At 50.8% G+C, this 20,531-nt stretch overlaps 1 protein-coding gene across 2 annotated transcripts; it reads right to left on the reverse strand.

Annotated features, from left to right (window-relative positions):
- Positions 1-1,625: 1,625 nt before the first annotated feature.
- On the reverse strand, positions 1,626-16,401 carry BATF (basic leucine zipper ATF-like transcription factor). 2 transcript variants are annotated; one of them, XM_040068383.2, is made up of 6 exons: positions 16,304-16,401; positions 12,886-16,180; positions 11,653-11,827; positions 6,553-6,899; positions 4,694-4,798; positions 1,626-2,273 (listed from the first exon to the last, which is right to left on the reverse strand). In XM_040068383.2, exons 4-6 carry the CDS (start codon positions 6,616-6,618, stop codon positions 2,067-2,069), a joined length of 378 nt encoding a protein of 125 aa, XP_039924317.1. In that variant the 5' UTR covers positions 6,619-6,899; positions 11,653-11,827; positions 12,886-16,180; positions 16,304-16,401; the 3' UTR covers positions 1,626-2,066. The 2 variants fall into 2 exon arrangements, with proteins under 2 accessions (XP_039924317.1, XP_039924316.1); XM_040068382.2 differs by having other exon boundaries at positions 12,886-16,384.
- Between the last annotated feature and the right edge of the window lie 4,130 nt (positions 16,402-20,531).

Consider the following 20,531-nt stretch of genomic DNA (forward strand, 5'->3'; position numbering starts at 1 on the left):
AATTACAGAGAAAAGCACATTGGGAAGAGCCTGTGTAGCCTGACTGGGTCAAAGGAAGGTTGCCTGACTGTGCAAGGAATCAGTAGCTCTGTTTGTGGAACCAGTGGTTAGAGTGAAGCCTATTAGTGTGAGATCTAGCAGAGAGGGATGGTGTAAGATACACTGAAATTGTTCCTGTAGATGTATTCTACATGTCATATACAGAAACCCAGCTCCCTGGCTGGAATAACCACCGTCCTTCCCTTTGTCCTTCCCTAAATGTGCTCATCCCTCATCCCAGAGCCACACAGATGGGGAGGGCTAGTGCAACCACCCATTGCCTCAGCACTGCTTTTGTAAGTGATGCCCTGGGTGTAGGGTGACACCCAGGCTGATGTGCTGACAGCGGGCATCTCTGACCACGGTGCTTCCCTTGCTGGCACAGAAACTGGAGGCAGGAGGCTCACAAACCTCTGAGCAGACCATGGCAGGAGAAATCACAGTGCTACCTGCACCTATCCTGAGGACAGCTGGCTGAGACATAGCAGTATTTGGTTATCATCTTGCTAGTGCAAACCAGAGAAAGAAAATGTGCACAGCCCGGCACACTACCGACTTTACCCACCTTCTCTTGAGGGCTATGATTATGGGCCAAAACCCATCTGGAAATAGGCTTCTTCTCTGTGCCTGCAAGAAGGATGACTAAAAATTTGTCTATTTCCCTCATTTTAAAGCCTACATCAGCAGCACTGCTTGTGGTACTCTATGCTGAAAAGATTGCAGCGGATGCTCCTTGAAGATCTGAACCAGTCTGAGCCACTGTTAGCAACAGAACCATTGGCAGGTGGGCTTCAGACTTGTGTATAGAGCAGGGCTGATAAGTGGACTTTCTGGTGTAGGGTAAGGTGCAAAGATTGCTTGTATGGACTGGCCTGTGTTTCCAACAGATCAGACTCAGAAGTACTAATATACTCCTCTTTGATCTTTCAGGTTTCATCTGTTTCAGTGCATGAGGCAGCGCAGCAGCCTTTTGTGAAGCTGTGACTGATGGGCAAGGGGAAAGAATGTAGGCTGCAGCTACATGCCTTAGCGGGTACCTTGGAGCAAGAGTCCTGCTAGGTCCTGCTTCTCCTGTGCACACCAGGAAAACACCACCAGCTACACCACCAGCTCCCTCCATGCCATGATGCTCCTTCCCAGCTGTGCTGCTGGCCAAACTGAAGGCTCCAGTAGCCCCTCAAGACCTGCCTGTGAGCTGACAGCATGGCAGTGCACCTCCACACATGCAAGGGGAGCATGTGAAGGCATAGCCACAGTAGCAGGAAGCTGAGAGGCCCGGCAGAGAAGGGAGCTGTGATACTTCGTGGCATGTCACACTCATTAACCAAGTCCAGCCCTGCAGCAAGGAGGGACCTATCCTCCCCAGGGACCTCATCACCCCACAAACCATTGCTCCTCAGCCTGCCCAGCCTACATGCATGGGCCCCTCTTTTAAATGTGGGGCTCTGGCTGCCGGCCCTGGATTGGACTCCTATGCAGGCAGGGCTGTTTTCTGGGCTCCGAGTTCTCCCCTCCTGCTGCCTGTGTCTTCACCATATCATGCCAGGCCTTAGGAGTGACTCAAATCCTATTTTGGAAAAAAAGAGTTAAGCATTTTCAATCTTTATTTTACAAAAATAAACCAGCTTTGCCCTGACGCTCTGTGGCCCCCAACCTTTCCCTCCACCCCTGCTCCCTTTCCTCTTCCCGGAGGTCTGGCTGTTGAGTGTCACAGCCAGCTGCTCTTATGGAGGCAGCCGGTGCTGCACGCTTCTGTGAGTCTCCCCAGACAAGGACCAGAGAAGGGGGTTGGTGCCCTTTTGTGACTGCCTCTTCCTCCCAGAATCCAAGCTGGAAACTGGCCAAAGATACCTCACGGTTGCTCTGCCATTTCTGCACAGGGAGCAAGTCTTAGGCAAATCACTCAGAATACATACTTTAAGAAGGAATGTCCATCTGTCCAATTCCTTCCCTTGGATGGAAAAGCAAGCCCCACAAAGTTACTTTTCCATCAGTGGAGCTGGCAGGCTGCTGTCCTGCTGGCTGGCTCAGTGCTGGAAGCGTGGGGAGCTAATGTGGGGCTGGTGAAAAGAGTGTGTGGCATAAAGCACTTCTGGAGGTGGTGGAGGGGATGTCAGGATGGAGCAGAGCGGTTCATGGGAGCTCAGCATCGAGGTGAAGTGTTTCATTTCCTCTGTCAGCTGCTTGATCTCCCGGCGCAGGGCGGCATTCTGTCTCTCCAAGTCTTCGCTCTCCTGAGGAGACAAAACCACAGGGGCTTCCTGAGCATGGGACCCACAGGGATGAGGTAGGGGCACGAGGGTTGTGGTCCTTCACCTCTCTGCTGCACAGAATTTCCAGAATGCTGTATTTCTGGTAAATTCATCACAGAGCCACGCCTGGGCAAACCCTCCTCCGCCAGCTGGCCAGGCCGGGTGTGGGTGCGATGCTGGCAGCCCCAGCCACGCTCCCCGGCTTACGAGAATTGACTGTGGCTTGCTCCCGCCCAGGCTTTCTCGCTCCCTCTCATGCACACACACATCTCCGGGCGCTTCCCGGGCAGCCCAGCCCCCAGGGGAGAGCACGTTGAATAACCGCCGTCTTTAACCAGAAAACCACCTGCCACAGGAAACCTGTCATGGCCCTGGAAAGAAGAGACTCACTGCTTCCTGCTAGCAGCTGAGGAAAGCGGCGGCGTGATGGGGAGGAAGAGGAGACGCTTGAGTCAGAAGAAAAGAGAAACTAAGGCCTCAGAAGAACTGAATTAATACTGGTATTAATGAGAATAACAACAAAGGGGTTAATACTGGTGCTCAGCCTTGTCTCAACAATTCTGAAAGCATCAAAGCCTTTGCTACCTCTGCTGCTGCTGAAGTGCAGCCAGCTCCAGGATGAAGCATTGCAGGCATCAACTGGCCATGGGGCCAACAGCCTGGGCAGGACCAGAGGTCTGGAAACTCAGCTGGGAGAGCTAAGGCAAGACCCAGCACTCGGAGGCTCTGGAAAGCCGCACCACCACCTTGTCAAAGTGAACATTCTGCTCACCCCTCCTCTGCCATGCTGATTCCTGGTGGTGCCTACTCTGTGCACAGGTTGAAATGCACCCAGCAATTACACCTGCTGTCACAGCTGGAGCCCACACAGCAAACAGCATCTCTCAAGCATGACCAAATGGTTTGGAAATCATGACTGTTATCGAACTGAGGAACTGATGGGAATCACCCAGGGGCCAGGAGTCCCAGCCTTCCCATGACTCATTCCCCTCAAAACACAAGGTAGAAAACCCTGGGGCAGATGGAGCTGGTGCCTCCTTTCATACCACCATAGCTCAAAAGAGCCATGCTTTTCTCTGAGGAACCACACCAGAAAAACAAAGGCCCTGATGTAGAATCGACCAAAGGCAAAGGGTGCTCAGGAAATGAATCCAGGAGCAGCAGGGGGTCACTGTACACTGGAATTGAAAAAAAAAAAAAAAAGCAGAAATTTACCATCCATCATCTACTTGCCTCCCTGTATTTTTTCATCTGCCTGTCAAGATCCAAACTGGACTTAACCCCACTGCCCCATCCCAATGGGCAGGCAAGGACTGTGTACTATCAATGCTAGCTGAGCAGTAGTAATCTCATAAGCAAGTGGTTTGTTATCTGCTCTAGGAAAAGCAGCCCAATTCTGCTTGGTGCACAGCCAGGCAGGATTTCTCCTGGGGGAAGCTCAGAGCCCATACCTACCTCTAGGATTACGGACTGTGGAGAGAGCACGGACCCCAAGTCTGTTCTCACCTCTCTCAGAAACAGCTGCCCAGAGCCATTGCTGCTGACTGATGTAATGCAATCAGCCTAGAGCAATGTCAGCTCTAGAAGGCTCATCAGCTACTGAGAAAAGAGTGAAATCTCTGTCTTAAACCTAGCTCCAAGCATGGACTAAGGGCACTATGTAAGGAGGAAGGTTTGGAACAGGATTCTCAAGAATTATTTACAATAATGGGAATATGGAGACTGCTAAATCAAAGGAAGTTTTTTCGAACATGAGCTCAACTACCACTTTTCAGAGGACAGCCAAGCCCAGCACATGGATGAAGATGGTTGCTGGACACTGCAGGCTGCATGTTCTTCATCGTTCCCACCAGTGGCCTAAAATACATGGGACTACACTTATCAGGGTACAAAATGCAGAGCATCCCGGCCCTTATTCTCCAACACTGACTACACATGCCTGCCCAAACACACACAGCCAGAAGTGACCAGCCCTCCTGAAAGGCAGGTATCTAATTCTTTGCACCTGGAAGAGCTGTTGCGTGTGCCCACAGTGCCACAGAAAAATATCTTTGTATGCTGTTGCATCTCTGCATAATTGGTGGCATGAATCTCAGACCTGGGAAGAGCCAATCCAGGTGACACTGTGCTTTCAAAGAGCTCAGTCAGAAGAGATTGGGAAAGGAAATCGGTAATGAAAGACTGAGAGATAAAGTTGGATTCCAAACAAGCTGCAAAACTAAATACTTCAGTGGCAGTCATCCTGGGCTGTGTGCTCTCACTGCAAGCACTAACTCCTACATCCTGTCCTAGCCTCACTTCTCCTGCCCTGCCTCCACTGAGCATCTCTGCTCCGAGTCCCAGGGGAAAAGCAAATTGTCTCTTATGAGTCCTCAGCACCAGGGGAAGGTGGGAGTGCTCACCAAGTGCAGTGTGTCTGCTTTCTGGGTCTGCCTCAGGCGGCTCTTCTGGGCAGCAATGCGATTCTTCTCCCTCCTTTGGACTTTCCTCATGTCATCAGAAGAGTCCTAGGGAAACAAGGCATGGAAATGACTGGGTAATTCTCTCCCTCACCTTTCTCCTTCAGGACAATAGTTGGGAAAGGGACACAGCAGGTAACATCATTGAAGCACGGGACACACCAGTATAAAGCTGTAGCCCAGGGGATGTGTGATGTTTTTAGTACCCCTGTTGCCAGAAGGGGCACATCTGACATCCTTGAGGATCCCAGCACAGCTGGGAAATGACCACTTTCCCTTCACCAACACACTGGCCTGAGATATAGTTTGATGGACTAGAGTAAGGACCTTCCTCTGGAAAAAAGACAATTTGAATTCTAGTACAGAAAACCTTTTCCTTTCCTTTCTCTCTGCAGTGTAATGGCACTGCAGACATTCCAGCTCCTCAGAGATACCATTTTCCCAGATATTCAGCCTGTGTTTTCCTCTTTTCACCCCTGTAGGTCCCTCTTAGCATCCATCACCCTTCTACCTCAGGCTTTATTTGTTGCAGACCCTCACAACACTTTAACTAGACAAACTCAGAGCTTTTGTTTTTAACACAGATCTTATTTGTTCCATCTCTCTGATTTCTGTCCTTGCTCTTTTCTGGAGTTCCCTGTTAGTAATGCCTGCAGTGTGACTGCAACACTCCTGAGCCACTTAGGCAGGGGACAACAGTGGTCTCCAGGCTTCAGGTCATGAGCTTCATCCACCAGATATTCTCTGTTGAGATCTCGTCCTTCTGACAGTTGAAACTGTCACACAGACTTTCATCTTCTATTTTCATATTGCACTGCCCCTCTTGTGGACTCTTTAACATTCACACCACTGCTTCTCCACAAGACTACAAAAATCAGCCACAAAAGTTATCTTAGCAGCCCATCTATCTGTCCACATCCTCTCCCCCCTCCCCCAATCCAACATATTTTTCTTTGAGCTTAACTGTTTTATCCTTGCCTTCAATACCCTGAAAATGTCTCAGATATAGCAGCTCCCATATCCTGCATCAAGTCCAGTTCCTATCCTTTGGAAAACCATGTGCTTTATCCCTGTCTTTACCAGGATGCAAGCCAGGTTGCATTCCCATCCTTGTTTGGAAGCCAAAAATCATCTGCCTCGATGAACCCCGAGATTTCTAAGCAAAGTCTCAGGCACTTGCTCTTGTTGCCATCCCTAGAGAAATGGCAAATGACAGATAAAATAAAGTTTAGCCAGAAAAGGCAGTGAGAATACTTCAGACTTGTGTCTGGATCTGCCAGCAAAAGACCTACCATTAAGGTATGCAGCGTAACAAAGTGAAATCCCTCTGTGAAGCATCACTGACATCTCAATCTCTCTGCTGAGACTGAACAGTAAAGAAAGCAGATCTGAAGTAGCAGGGATTTTCTGGGTTCTGAGTGCTGTCCACAGAAGCAGGAAGCAGGCAGATTGCCCCTGAGCCACCCTGGTCCACGGGCAGGAGGTGCCTGCTCAGACTCCTTGCCCGACCACCAAGTCACGCCAAAGCTTCCTGCGTGCCTGGCACGTATCACAGGATCCATCATGCCTGGGGTCCTGGCCCCCAGCTGCCCCTGGTATAGCCCCAGGTAACCAGGTCATCTCTCTCTGCCCATACCCAGCTCAGTGGCTGAGCCCTGCATGTCTCTCCTCACAGCCATTCTTAGAAAGCTCTGCCATATTGCACTGTGAAAACACCAACAGTGGGTACCACCCTACTTCCTGCCCACCCGTGGCCCACCCTGAAACAGCTGGGGAGAGCTGGGGAAGGGCCCCCGCTTTACCTGTTTGCTGGGAGGGGGAGAGTGGCTGAAGCTGCTGGAATCACTACTGTCGGAGCTGTGGGGCATAGCTGCTGTTTCTGGCTCCCAAGATCTCTTCAGCTTCCTTTGTGCTCTTGGTGTGCCTGCTTTCTGTCTTGCTCCTCTGCCTCTGCTTTGTCCTCCGCTGTCACCTCTGATGTGGCCCTTGGCTCCCTGCTCTCACCCGTCTCCGAAGCACTCTGTCCTCCTGCCCTCTGACACTTTCGCTGCCTCTCCTCTCAGAGCCCCTGCACCTTCCCTTTAGGTCTCAGCCTCCTGTGGTTTCTCAGAACCTCAGGGATGTAAGCTGAAAGTCACGTGGCCGGAAACTTTAAGGCAAAGAAGAAAAGTTACAGAAAAAAAAAAAAATTTAAAGACCGATTAAAAAAAAAAAAAAAAAAAAAAAAAAAAAAAAAAAAAAAAAGAAGAAGAAAAAAGCACATCTGGGAAAAATGAACTTCAAAATAGCCTGAAAAACCCCCGAAAAACACCTTCAGGCAGCTGAAAAACAACGCGATGGGTTTTCTCTGAGACAAACAGCAGAGATGGAAAGGAAGAAAAGCCCCAGCTCTGGCTGTGAAACTTGGACCCTCAAAGAAGGCAGCGTGGAGGAGGTGGCACTGGGAGCCCCGGAAATTCCAGGGGCACCATTTTCCATGCTAGCCCTATGCAGGCAGGAGGTCAGTCCAGCCCCAGGCAACCTCAGTCACCCCAAGGCAGCTGAGGAAATTCCCAAACAGCCACACATCTCCCCACAAGCCAGCCACCCCCTCCTGCCGCCCCCGACACCACTGACGCGGGTCCCGGGGAGGGGACGGGCACCCTCAGCATGTGCCACGCAAACACTACTTGTGCAGGTGGTTCATGTGGGCACCATGCAGCACCAGTCCCATTTAAGAAGAAAGGCTCGGGATCATAGAACATTTGGACCGGGTTGGGTAGGACTAGTATTTTCTACAAAGCAAAGCTACTTAGCACTTTAAAACACTCATTAGGATGCCACCAATGGTCCTTAAGGGAATATCAACCCTGGCAGACAGAGTGATCTAAATATAAGAATATAAGAATATGGATGAGCCCATGCAGACAGCAGCAAGAAGAAGCTGCTTTGGATCCCCTTCTTTGTCCCCCAGTCTGTGATGTCTGAGACTACTTCTATCTTACTACGAGCCTCAGAAGACTGAAGATGTGCAATCAGCCCCTAGGACAGCAGTGCTTCAGGGGTACCCTGGGAGTACCCCATGCTAGTGGCTCTGGCGGTGACAATGCAGCAGTAGGAAGTGCCAAAGCAGGGACCGTTTGCTTTCTGATCTGCTCATGTCACCAGATCCAGCAGGGTGAGCCAGGGCCACATGCCAACAGGCTCCCCTGTCCCCAACAGACAGGAGCACATGACTTTGGAGCTGCTAAGTTCTTGTATGTGCAATAAGGAGCAGATCTAGAAACAGACATGAACCCATCCACAGTAACCCGCTCCTGTGGAAAAGAGCAATTCTCAGTTCCCAGCTTACTGGGTTTTGTTGCCCGTGGCTCTTTTGGTTGAGTTTCTCCTGCCTCAGGTAGGAACAGCTAGGCAGTCTAGCAGCAGGACATAGGTCAGGGCACCTGAGATGCAGTCATCATTTGAGAAAGAGTACTGGAAATAATTTCTGTATTGCAGCACAGAAAACACACTTGCAGAGAAGCACATGCTTGGAACACTGCAGACTTGCAAGGGCACTGCTAGCATTTCTTCCCATCCTTGCCACTCATGGAGCCAACACAGGAGCAAACATGGCCAAAACCAAGAACTGTATGGGGCTGGCTGCAGGCTTGGTGGCTCAGGGAAATTTCCTGACTTTGCTCCAGCAGGGAAACTACTCCATTTTGACCCATTTCTGTCTTTAGAAACATCCTGTGGCACTGGTGTTCTACTCTTAGCCCTTTTATCTGAACATTTCACAGCACTGAGTGTATTTTTCCTCCTGGAAAAAGCTATATGGAAATGCTAGGATCCACCACAATTTTTAACATGGCTGCAAGGGTTTGCTTGGCACAACCCACAACCCACATTGGCACAACCCAATTTCCTGGAAGCACAGCCCCCCTGTAGCACGCAGGGCCCTTCTGGTGCAGCTGGCTCCAGAAATGGAGTAGCCAAAGGCATTGGTGAGGTGAGAGGTGTTGAGTTCAGCCCTCCCAAGGCACTGGCTAGCAGCACAACCTTTGAAGGATCCATCAGCTTGCTGCATCGCTACACTTCCTCTGAACTCCGCAACCCTGTGCAGCACTTCCTTTCCAGGAAGCACACTGCTGGATTCCCACTCTCCTGAGGAAACCACACTCCTCTGCTGGTGAGCAGGTTTCAGAGACTGCCTGGCCTGTCCTGCTCTGCAGGCTGCTGGATGGAGGGAGCTCCTTCCTTAGAGAAAAAATATCCTTGCTCATTATTGGACAAGTTAGCTGAACTCCTTCCTTTTGTGCCTAGAAGGGCCAGCATCTGGAAGGCAGTTGGGAAGGCAAGGGAAGCTGAGTGTCCTGGCAGGAGCTGGACAGTCAGTGCAAAACTGTCCAGAACGTGGCTATGGCAAAGGCCATAGCCTTTGATCACGTTCTTCAATCCAGAGGAGGAAGGTTTTGAGTGCACCTTGGTTTGTTCAGAGCTGGGCTTTTATTAACAGCTGATGAAGATACCTCAGGAGAGAGCAACAGCATGGGAGAGGGTTTGGACACTTGGTCTTTCTGAGCAGGACTAAGAGATCATCCATTTTCCTGCCTTGTCCAAACACACTCTTTCCCCTTGAACTGGCCATGATGTTAATGAATTCCTCCCACTTACAAACTAATAAGCATCTGTAAGTGAGACAAGTGTCTCCTGGTGGGAAGCTGGGCAGAGCCTTCACAATGCTCCTCTGGGCTGGGCTGGACCCCTGTTGTCTCCCCATAGGCAGTGAGAGCCCCCAGCCATTTCTCTGATCAGAGATGTGATCCTCCAACCCAGAGCAGCAGAAACCACCAGTATGGCTCCACCAGCATCTGCTCACAGCTTTGTGGGAACTGACCTGGGCATCTGCTGCAGGCACAACATGGGGAGTGGATTTCCTGCTGCCCCTGCCCAGGCTCCCCCCTTCTATGAGGGGGAGATCCAGGAGTCAGTCTCCTAATCCCTGTGCTTGACTTAGGCGACTAAATTTACACTGTGAATAATACTCCCTGACTTTCTCTGTGGGATCATTTAGCTTTCTTTGATCTTAATCGCAGGACCTGTGAAATCACTGTCAGTGGCACTGGAAAAACTCACCAGTGCTAGGCAATTGCCATACCAGCAGCTTGATGGAGAAGGGATGGTTCCAGGGGTTTTTAGGAGAAGGACAGGACCAATCAGTCCTGTACTTGTCCCTTGTAAATTAGAGCAGGCAATGCTGAAGGGAGTCTTGTTCTCCTAGGACAGAGTGGCTGCATGGACTCTGGAGCCTGGGCTTAGTGTGATCTCAGCTGCAGAGAAATGGTTTGAAAGTAAGAAGATGCAGTTCAGCAAGAACAAATGCAAATGTAAAGCAAAGCGAGGTGTAGGCAGAAGATCTGGGGAATAATCAATGAGGCAGCAGAATAGCAGGGAAAAATCCAGGGGTTGCAGAGGACTGAAAGCTGAAGCTTTGCCAGCAGGAAGGGGGTCAGGTATTGACTTGGGGTTCTGGGGCAAGGCAGAGGAGATGACTGCCTTGTGCTGCCTGTACAGGACCCATTCAGAGTCCTAAGCCCAGAAGTGGAGTAATCTGGAAGAGAACAATACAAAGCATAAACACACAGAAATATTGCACTAAGAGAAAGGAGTGAAGAAGCTGGGCCCATTTAGCCTAGAAAAGAGAAGTCTTGGGGGTAGGAAGTGGGTGGTGAGGAAGGAACAGTCTTTCATATGTTGTAATGGAAAGGGTAGTCAGCTGGTTTCTGCACAGCCAAAGTAGGGTAAGAAGCAACAGGCTCCAACTGCAGCAGGAAAGATGGAGGTCTGACTTTTGAAGCAAGATGAGGTTAAGAAGACCTTGGGATGGGCAACTCAGGAAAGTTTTTCAAGCCCCTTTATATGAAGTGGCTGGGAAGAAATGTCTCTCAAAAGAAGTCCAAGTTGAATCCTGCCTCTGTGATGGGATGGATTATGTCCTGAATTATGTTCCCAGGGTTTAAAGAAGGGGGAAAAAAAAAAAAAAAAAAAAAAAAAAAAAAAAGGCACTACTAGGATGGGTTCCCCAGAAGCAAGAGAGTACATAGGGTATTTTATCCCTAAGTCCCACATGTGCCACCAGCTTCCGCAGCACAGATGGGTGCTAGAGTTTCCTTGTAAACCTGCTGCTCCAGAGCTCTTGTCTGCAGCAGGGTTATGACAACAACATTCAAAATGGCATCTCACCCCATCCACCTCACTCATCTCATTTGCACAGCCATTCAGTGCATAGTGCTATTTAAAAATCCAGCCTCGAACAGTTACCAACTTCAGCCTCCTGCAAACCACTGAGGTTGTTTCTGCTTCACACGTAGCATTTTATGCAAATAATTTCTTACAATATTTGGACAATTGCAGCAACTTTTTAATAAATTCTTAACAGGAGTTTGAAACCTTTACATAGAAATCAGGGCTGAGAAGAGATGTTAAGTGAATGGCTGTGTTGAACAAAGTCCCTGCTCTCTACCAGATGCTTCTGTCATGTCCCTCTCTGCCAGCATGTGTTATGCTGGCTGCAACATGTGCAGCTTCCCCAGTCTCTGTCACCAGGGCTACTTCATCTTGACTGAGCTGAGTGTGAGAGTGAGGTTGTGCCAGGAGAGCTGAAGCACAGTCCCACCATATTCATCCCACTTGGCACAGAGCAAACACCAACACTTTCAGTCCTTACCGAGTGCAACCAGCCAATGTATAGGAAACAGGCACTCTACACCTGGAACGTCTGATAAATGACAAGGGTTGTAAGTCAAGCACTCAAAATTATGGAAATCCCATAATTAAATTCCTAAAGCACACTGCATTTACCCCTCATGCTCCGTAACATGCTGTGCTCTGTGGCTGCCTGATCCACTAGGGTATATTCCCTGGGGTGGCTGTGTTACCTTCATCTTGTCCTGCAGTCAGCGTGCTCCAACATCCTGCTTTTCCGTTTCTTCATGGACTCTCTCTAATGCTCATCACTTCAGCACTGAGTGAGTGCTTCAGGGCTATTAATGAAGCTATTTTCTCAGCCATCTTTTCAGGTCCAGAGCTGGGGATGGGGGGATGGAATTATACCTATTTAACAGGTGCAAAATAAGAGACAAAAGAGATTTAGGTCATAAGCCCTCAATAATTTTGGATACAATGTTTTGAACCAACTAGGATTAAATTTTTTTATGGTTTTGGCACTATATAGCACTTAGTTTAGTCAAACCCCAAATCCTGATGTCTGTGATTGCATCTGCAAATCTTTAGCACTTCTGTAAAGCAGCTTGGGAAATGAGAAAGACATGGCTGCTCCTGTGAAAGCTCTTGCTTATGTGGCTCACCATCTCACAGAGTAACTTCAAGGCAGGGATAGACACAGACCCAGATCTCCAAGGAGACATCAGCTGTCTACCCAGGAGAGCCACCTTTCTTTCTGCAGTCTCTTGCTTCACCAACTTGATAGGAGTTTCCAAGCCCCACTAAGAAAGGGGGCAGCCTTATTGCTCCTTCCAGCCAAGGTCCAGCCCAGGTGCTGAAGAGGTAGAATGGGCAAAATGTAGGAACTGATCATATGCACAAGACAGCATAGGCTGCCCAGGCAAACCCATTTCTGGCAATTTCTAGGTTTTCAGTATTTGGCTATGCCACTTTTATGGTTGTTTGGTTGGTTGGTTTTGTTTTTGTTGTTGTTGTTTGTTTGGTTTTTTTTTGTTTTTTTTAATTGAATGTCATTGTCATTGAATGTCATTGTTACTGCCTTTTTTTTTTTTTTTTTTTTTTTTTTTGTGTCCATATTTTAAAAGAAGGAAACTGTAGAAAGAAAATGCCAAATGTGCTAGCTTTGCAGATGTGGACACCAAGTACCAGACAGATGGGGTCTATCTGACCCACCTGGAGAGGCAGAGCAAGCCAAGCTAGAGCTGAAGGGTTGACAGGAGGTTGGCAGGGTCAAACCTCCTGCATATATGGGATTTTCAGTCTCAAGATACCAATTATTAGAGTTCACCCCAGGCTATTTTGAAGGGGTGAACCACATTCTTCTGTCCTGTACAGATCAACTGGTTGTGTCTTTGGTTGAGCAACCTCTAATCTGTTTCTGGCAAGGACTTAGCAGCTCATGAGCAAATACTCAAATGTACACTTACAAGAGTCTCCAGGTCAGCAGATCTCAAACCCTGGCAGAGTACATCCATTCAAGGCCAAACTTTCTCTCACCGCTGTCTTCACAGGCCTCGTCTACCTTCTGGGATCAGTCAAAAATGAACCAGATCACCCAGCTGCGCTTGGGACGCTGAAAAGGTTCAGCTACCAGACGCCCCCCAGTCAACCAGGGTTTCTTTGCTTCCGCTGCCTGGGCTGAGCCCACCAGTTGAACTATCCAAGCGCATGGATGTGGTGTGCGGAGGGTGCAGATGTTGTCTGACGGTTTGACTCATCTCGGTGGCAGTCTCGTTCGATGATGACGGGGAAGGCCCAAAGAGGAAGGGCAGTGACCCGTTTAACCAGAAGGGCTGATCCACCCAGGGGTAGACTTACTGGTGATGGCAAGGGGCCATGGCCCCAGCTTCCTTTGTGTTTCCCAGTGTGTGAATTTCCAGATGATACAAGAGCAGGAGAGGCACATGTGGCTGTTCAGCCCAGCCACGGTGGCAGCAGGACTCAACCCTGGGACTCTGCTACTGCTGCAGTGAATCCAACTACAGCAACCAAGCATCAAAAATTGTGCTCCCAGGGGATGAATGATGCTTGATGGAGGATTTGATGTTCACAGGCCTTTGGTTGAAGCCATGATCCATGGCATGGGGGTGGATGGTGTCTCTTAAATTAATACATGACTCTTGAGTGTATTACTTTGCTGCTTCATGAGTTCCTCCACTCAGAGGAAAATGTCCTTCAACACCACCCATCACTACAAAACATGTTCAAGGCTCCCAAGGGTAGAGTACAGCTTATTTAGGGTATGTTCTTGCAGATAGACTCTGAGACACCCACCTCAGCAGGAGATGGCTGTGAACAACACTCATGCTAGTACTGGACTCTTACCTCAAGGGGACCTTCTTCACTTTTGGATTATGGGGGGGTGTACACCAGTTTTCCCTTCTCTCCACCCCGTTTGGTAGGAACAAGAGCTTCCCAAATCCTTCAGCTCATGCAGCATGATTGGAGGAGGTGTTCAGCACAAGCAGCTGCACTGGTGGGCCCACATGCAGTGAGCTTGTGCCCAGGCACGTGTGGTGCTTGTGCAAGCAGTGCTGGAGTCCAGCACATCGTAGGCAGCATGGGCGAGGACAGACAGCATGGAGCAGAGTGGCTGTGTACACTTGGTGCCTGTGCAAGTAGCACTGAATGGCAGAACCACACTGGCAGAGTTACCAAAACACACAAATGGGTATAAGCCCCATCAGCCTGGACAAAGCACTGGCACGTGCTGTCACACCCTGGACACAGGTGACCTTCAACTTCCCATTGCACCACATCCCTCATGGTGCTTTGGAGGCGGGACGAGGGAAAGGTGCTACACCCTAAGCCATGCCAGCAGTGATGGTGCAAGGCCCTGACTTGAAGACTTGGTCCTCCTGGTGCCACTTATAATGCCAAAACTGGTTTCAAAGAAGAGACAGGAAAAGAGATGCTCCTTGCCACCATTCTTTACCTGAATCCCAAAGTAGATGTCCAAGAATCATGCCATCTTATTTAAGTCAAACTTTTTAAATTCAGTTTTGGGTATCCTTGCTTTTCATATCAATACCTGATCCTTTGTGAGCCATCTGAAACTGTTGGCCAGCAGGGCATCTTGTCCACCTGCACAAACCAGTTTACTGGCTCTGTGAGAAGTGTGTCAGTTTACCAGTGTGAAATGAGTTGTCTTTCCATTTCTTTGAACATCTTGTGAGGGGGTGAGCAGAGGAACAGACTTATCTTTAAGCCAGGAATTGCTCTGCACATCTCTATCATGCAGCATTTCACTAGTTTCCACTCTAAACTAGTGGGACTTTTAGTACCGACATAGGGAAATTTTCCTGCAGCCCTAATTTAGGTCAGCACCCATCTTTGGATGTCTACTGATTTCACAGCAGGGAAGACAGAAGCAAACACAGCAGCCGAGGGAAGCTTCCCCCCATCTACCATGGCATTACATTTATAAGGGATGGATGTACTCTTCTTCATCCCATTCCCCATGCAGCCTTCCTCCTTTCTCCACCACTGCACAATGAGAGGGACACACCAGGTAGCTCTATCTTGAATTTGGAGCACAGCCTTGAACCCTTTTGCACTCACATCTAAACCACCCAGGTGCCGGCTGCTACTTAGGCAAACTCCAGAGCATGGCTGGGAGAAATGCAGAGGTGCTGCTACCCCAGCATGCCAACTCAGCTGCCAAGCAGTGTGGGACCTTGCAGCCACAGCAGTTGGTTGCTGTCAGATGAAGAAATGTGCTGCTCCAAAGCCCTGCCTGAATGAGGCTCCATGTCATGCAGGGTACATTGGCTGCTTGCATTGCTCCTAAAACTTGTGCATGTGATCCAGTAACCCGCAGGTATTCAACAGACAGCAGAACAGGTGCCTACATCCACTTTGTAGACACGGAGAACAACTTGCACCTGCAGCTGAGGGGGTTTGTTTGGACCAGTGAGCTTGGCTTTGCCAGCCTGTTACACTGGCTGCACAGGGCGGCATCATGCTGCCCAGTCATACAGCAGTGCCAGCATGCACCAGCACAAAACGCAACAGTGCCTCTGCTTGGCACCCATGGAGTTTGCCTCTGTCATAGAAGTCAGTAGCCCACGTACTGAGAAGTACTTGCCAATACCCACATGTTAGCTCTAGTGCAAACCCCTTCTTGCTGCTTGCCTGGTCACCAAGCTTTCAGCACCACCTTGAGATAAGCTGTCAGTAGCCATTTTATCCTCAGCCAGAAACAATGTTAGTCTGCTAGTGTCTCCATTGGATTTGGGAGCCCGCAGGCCTGCAGCACAGCCTTGCTGCCCAGTTCTTTCTGACAACCCCATGACATTCTGACCTTTCAGCACAAGCAGGTATCCAGCAAATCCAACCAGCCCAGATGATGCTGCTGGAATTGGGGCCATGGCAAAGCAGATGCAGGAACTGCAGTGTCAGGAGCCAGGACTTCCCCTGATGGTGTCACAGATGACAACTCAGCAAGTTCATTCTGCAGAAACTAGATAACATCAGCACAAGGTAGTGGTTACTGGCAAACGATCCTGTTCCTGAAGCTTCATCTGAGACGTGACAGGCTGCAGTGAAACCCTTTTGTCAAAGGGACCCAAACTCTGCTTTTGCTGAAACTCATGTGGGCTTCTGGAAGTAGCTTCATGCTGGTATTTCCTAGGAGCTCCAGGTCGCAATGCTGGGAGCCAGGGCTGGAAAAGTCCATCACCTTGCTAATACGGGGCCTTTTTGTCTAGAGAGTCCCTTGAACTAGACAGGGATAAAGAGCTGTCAGTCTTACCCACAGTGATTCACCTCCTGTTTTGAGCAGCAAAAGCTTTTCCTTCTCCACAGGACCTAACCATTCTCCAATCCCCATGGCACCCCACTTACTCTCTGCACAAGCACAGCAGGACACAGGACTGGAGAGAGGAAAGTCCGTCCGTCCGTCCGTCCGTCCTTCCTTCCTTCCTTCCTTCCTTCCTTCCTTCCTTCTTTCCTTCCTTCCTTCCTTCCTTCCTTCCTTCCTTCCCTCCCTCCCTCCCTCTTGGAAATGACTGAAGTTCAATAAACCCTTTGACAGATGTTCTTAATCAGCATTAAAGCAATCATAGTACAACTGGGCTCACTCCCTACCCCCTGGGTAGGCTTTGCTCACAAAGAAATTATCAGCACAGGCGGCCATATCACTGTCTGGTCTACCAACTATGTCCCTGGGCTGAAGTCTACTTGAGTTAGTCACTCCACTTAAAAAAGCCAAACCAAAGAAAACCCACTTTAACTCCTGGCAAGGCATCTGGAGGGGTTTTTTTCACCACCAAATTAGCCCATTACTTTAGCTAATTGGGAATAACTTCTTGCTCACCTTGACAGACAAAACCAAAGGCTCAGCATCATTAAGGTCTCTCATCCCACAGCCACGCACTGCATCTTCTGCCCAAACTCAGCCCCAGGTGATGCACGGGCTGCAAAGCCTGGTTCTGGCCTTAGTGACATGCTCTGTGTTGCCCTGCCAGCCTCAGCACCAGCTCCTTCACCACCTTCTCTACAAGTGAGTGGTGGGGAGCTGAAATGTCTATGCTGGGCAGGAGACCCAGCTGCATGCAGGCAGAGCCACCGGGGCTGTCACGGGCACTGAGGCTTGTGGGAGCATCACAGGCACTGGCTGTGCCTGGAATTCCAACTTGGTAGCAATGGAGAAGTCAGCCTGAGCTGACAGGTGCTCCCAAGGCTTCTGCTCCTGGGATTCAGAAGCAGAGAAAAGGCAAACTCCAGCCACGATGTCATGGGTGCCAGCCCTTCCTGGTGGCCCTGACCAGCAAGACCTCCTGGCTGCAGGGAAGGATCTTTTCCTCGTATGGAAAGTGTTGGTGACAGAGCTGCTGACAGCTAGCTCTGTGCCATGGGGCTGGCTACACCTTTGACAGAAGCTGCCCTGGCTGCCTCCATCACCCACCCAGGAGATGACCTTGACCACCCCACCAGCTGCATGGTATGGGGAGACTCATGCCCCTAACCAGGGACAAGTGACCAACCCAGCTCCGCCCACAGAGCAGTTTCCTGAGTCCAGCAGGAGCATGATGCCTCCATGCAAGCACAGGATGCACATGGACCCTTTGCTTGTGCCCCCCTCCCACTGTCTTGACCCCCCTCCCCACTTCAATTGCCAGCAACCAGTGATCACAAGTAAGTAAAGACTGTGCAAAGCCATGGGGAGCCAGGTGATGCTTCCAGGCTCGGGGAAGCAGCAGTTGGGTTTTCTCATTTCTCTGTGAGCATCCTGGCAGCACAGTTTTCCCTGGCTCCGGTCCTGTGCCCAGCCATAGGCTGTGCTGCTGCCAGTAGTGCTCAGCAAAATCTGGCACCTATGGTAATCAAAGCTGTTTCCGTGACTCTCGGTAAATACCAAGGCTGGGGATTTTTGGGGCTTGTTTTCCAGCAAGTTGAGTAGAAGAACCAATAAGGACAAAGACAAGTGAATACCTGTTGCCCTTGGCTCAAAATGAAACAAGAGAGACAGGTCACTGGCAAAGGTTAGTTAATACCACTTATCACAGTGCTACGGAGTCACCCTCAGACACTGACAAGAAGGGCAGGGGAGGCAATTTTTCATAGACAAAGTGAGAACAGTACGGTGAAAACTGCAAAGTAACGACCCCCAAACATCCTCTGCTGCAAGCTGAGGGAGGTAGGGGCTGGATGCCCCCGTCCCCAGGACTGCACACATACCTTGCCTACAAGGGGATGGGGGCAGTGGGTTGGGAGAGGATGAGGAGGAAAGGAAGAGGGCCACAATGAAGCTTTTGGGAGCATGATAGCCTGCTCAACCTCATTGGGATGAGCTGATTGCAGGAGAGAGGGGTGAGGAACAGGCAAAACACTTCTGGGGAAACAGAGTTCTCGCTGACCATGGACCCTGAGAATTGCCAGGGGTCCAGCAAGAAGAAGAGAGTCAGGCATGTAGTGTAGAGCACTGACACCGAACTGCTGTAGCTGGATTCCCAGCCCATTTATCCCCCACTGCCTCAGGCCTGGTGATTTTGGGGAAAGTGGTACCTACCTTTCCTTAGGAGTGAAGGGGAAAGGGTGGCTTTGCAGAGGGAACTGGGGTAATGTGTGAAGGGCACCAGAGAGCTGTTACAAGCACCTAGATAGAAAAGTAATGCTGCTCACCTGCCTGGGATTCAGGAAAAATATGGTATCACATCACTATGGGGAGAGCTCTGGCCTGAACTACCAGTGAGTGTGAGAAGGAACACAAGAGTTAGGACATGAATGTGGATTTCACAAACCAGAAATGTGTGTGTCCTGGAGGAGGCTTGCTGGCACCCTGGAAACTCCTGCTGGTGGTCCAAGTTGTTAGGCTACTTCAGGTTAGCTCAGAAGAAGAGAGGCCTGCAGGTGAAATGGCCAGGAAGCACCAGTGTTGCCAAGTGGGCTCACAAGTTTAACAAGAACCATCTGATGGAACCATAGGATGGCACCATGAACCACAAAATGACAGAAAGGTTTGAATTGAATGGGATCTTTGAATGTCATCTAGTTTCAATCCCCTGCCACATGCAGGGACTCCTTCCACGAGACCAGGTGGTTCAGAGCCCTATCCAACCTGGCCACAAAGACTTCCAGGAATGGGGCATTCATCACTTCCCTGGACCTGTTCCAGCGCCTCAGCCCCCTCATTTTAAAAGGTTCTTATATACAATCCACATCCTCTTTCAGTTTACAAGTGTTGCTCCTTGTCCTGTCACCGCAAGCCCTGGTAAAATGTCCCTCTCCACCTTACCCAGAGACCTTTAGGTACTGGAAAGGTCTCTCCAGAGCCTCCTCTTCTCCCGGCTGAGCAGCCCCAGCTCTCGCTGCCTTTTCTCACAGGAGAGGTAGCTGCGGGCCCGCTGCGGCCCCGCTCTGAGAGCTGCCCGCCGTGCCGGGGGCGGTCAGTGCTCGGGGCTCTCCCGAGCCGCGGGGCAGAGCGGGCGCTCCGGGCCGTGAGGGAGCGGGCGCGGTGCCCAACCCGCCAGGCCGCACGGCCCGGCCCGGCCCGGCCCGGCCCCGCGGCGCCTCCTGCCGGCGGCCCCGGCCCCGCCGCCTCCGCCCGCCCCGCCGGGCGCACGGCGGCTCTGTCCGCGCCCGAGGAGCGGCGGGGCCGGCGGCGGCAGCGGGCGCTGTGAGGAGCGGGGCCACGAGAGCGGCCCACGGGGGGCTCAGGGAGAAGGAGCGGCCGCACCCGCCCGGTGCCCGCGCACTGCCGACGGGCTCCTGCGCGCCTGTCTCCGGACGCCCCGTGTGCGGGGTTGGGGGAGCACGGGAGAGCTTCAGGCTGGAGCAGCCAGAGAGCGAGACGAGAGCTGTGTGCCAGCAGCGACTGCCGTCCGCAGGGCTCCTGCGCCCCGGGCCAGCAACTGCGGCTCTAGAACCAGCTACAGCTATCCACCGGAGGAATCCACGTGTGCGTGTGTGTGCGCCCACCAGGACGAGGGAGGCAGCCCGACGGCTGGCTGGACCGGGGATGTGGGGCTGGCAACAGCCCCACAACTACCAGGCTACCGCTCCAGCACCACCGGCACCAAGCCCTGTCCCAGAAGCATGAGATCCCCTCAGATCTGCTCCAGTAGTGGTCCACAGCACAGCGAACACAGGGTGGGGTGGTGCGGTAGGGCCGGGAGGTGGCTTCCTGGCCTTTGAGAAGTGGCAGTTGACTTTTCCAACCAAATCCGCATTACCAGTCCGTGCATGAAGTGGGTCCAAGTGCAAGGACGCTACCAGCGGTAGAAGCAGTGCATTTTAAGTTTGGGACCATGTTCTGGCATGCAACAACACAGGTGGAGCCTGGCATGTGCCCTCTGCTCCTGCCCATGCCCAGGAGACGTCACTGTAATGCACAAGGTTGTCCAGTGGACCATCTGTCCCATAACAAAATTTTTAATTCTGAGACGGTGGGAGCTGGGTTTTGAGAGGACAAATGCTACCAGACTCAAGAACATCAAATAGCCTGTCTTCTACAGGAACCCAGAGGGGTATGCAGTATAGCATACTGCACAGAGATGGAACCTTTTCCATTTAACAGTCACAGGCTGCGGCATAAAGAGGAAGAGGCCTCTCATTTAACTTTATTATGTTA

Source organism: Hirundo rustica, chromosome 6, assembly GCF_015227805.2.
Source record: "Hirundo rustica isolate bHirRus1 chromosome 6, bHirRus1.pri.v3, whole genome shotgun sequence".
NCBI classification, from domain to species: domain Eukaryota; kingdom Metazoa; phylum Chordata; class Aves; order Passeriformes; family Hirundinidae; genus Hirundo; species Hirundo rustica.

Coding starts and splice junctions, on each gene's coding strand:
- BATF (XM_040068383.2), bottom strand. CDS start 6,618: ATGCCCCACAGCTCCGACAGTAGTGATTCCAGCAGCTTCAGCCACTCT. Junction 4,799..6,552: donor CTCCCCCTCCCAGCAAACAG/GTAAAGCGGGGG, acceptor TTGTTTCCCTAG/GACTCTTCTGATGACATGAG. Junction 2,274..4,693: donor AAGCAGACACACTGCACTTG/GTGAGCACTCCC, acceptor TTGTCTCCTCAG/GAGAGCGAAGACTTGGAGAG.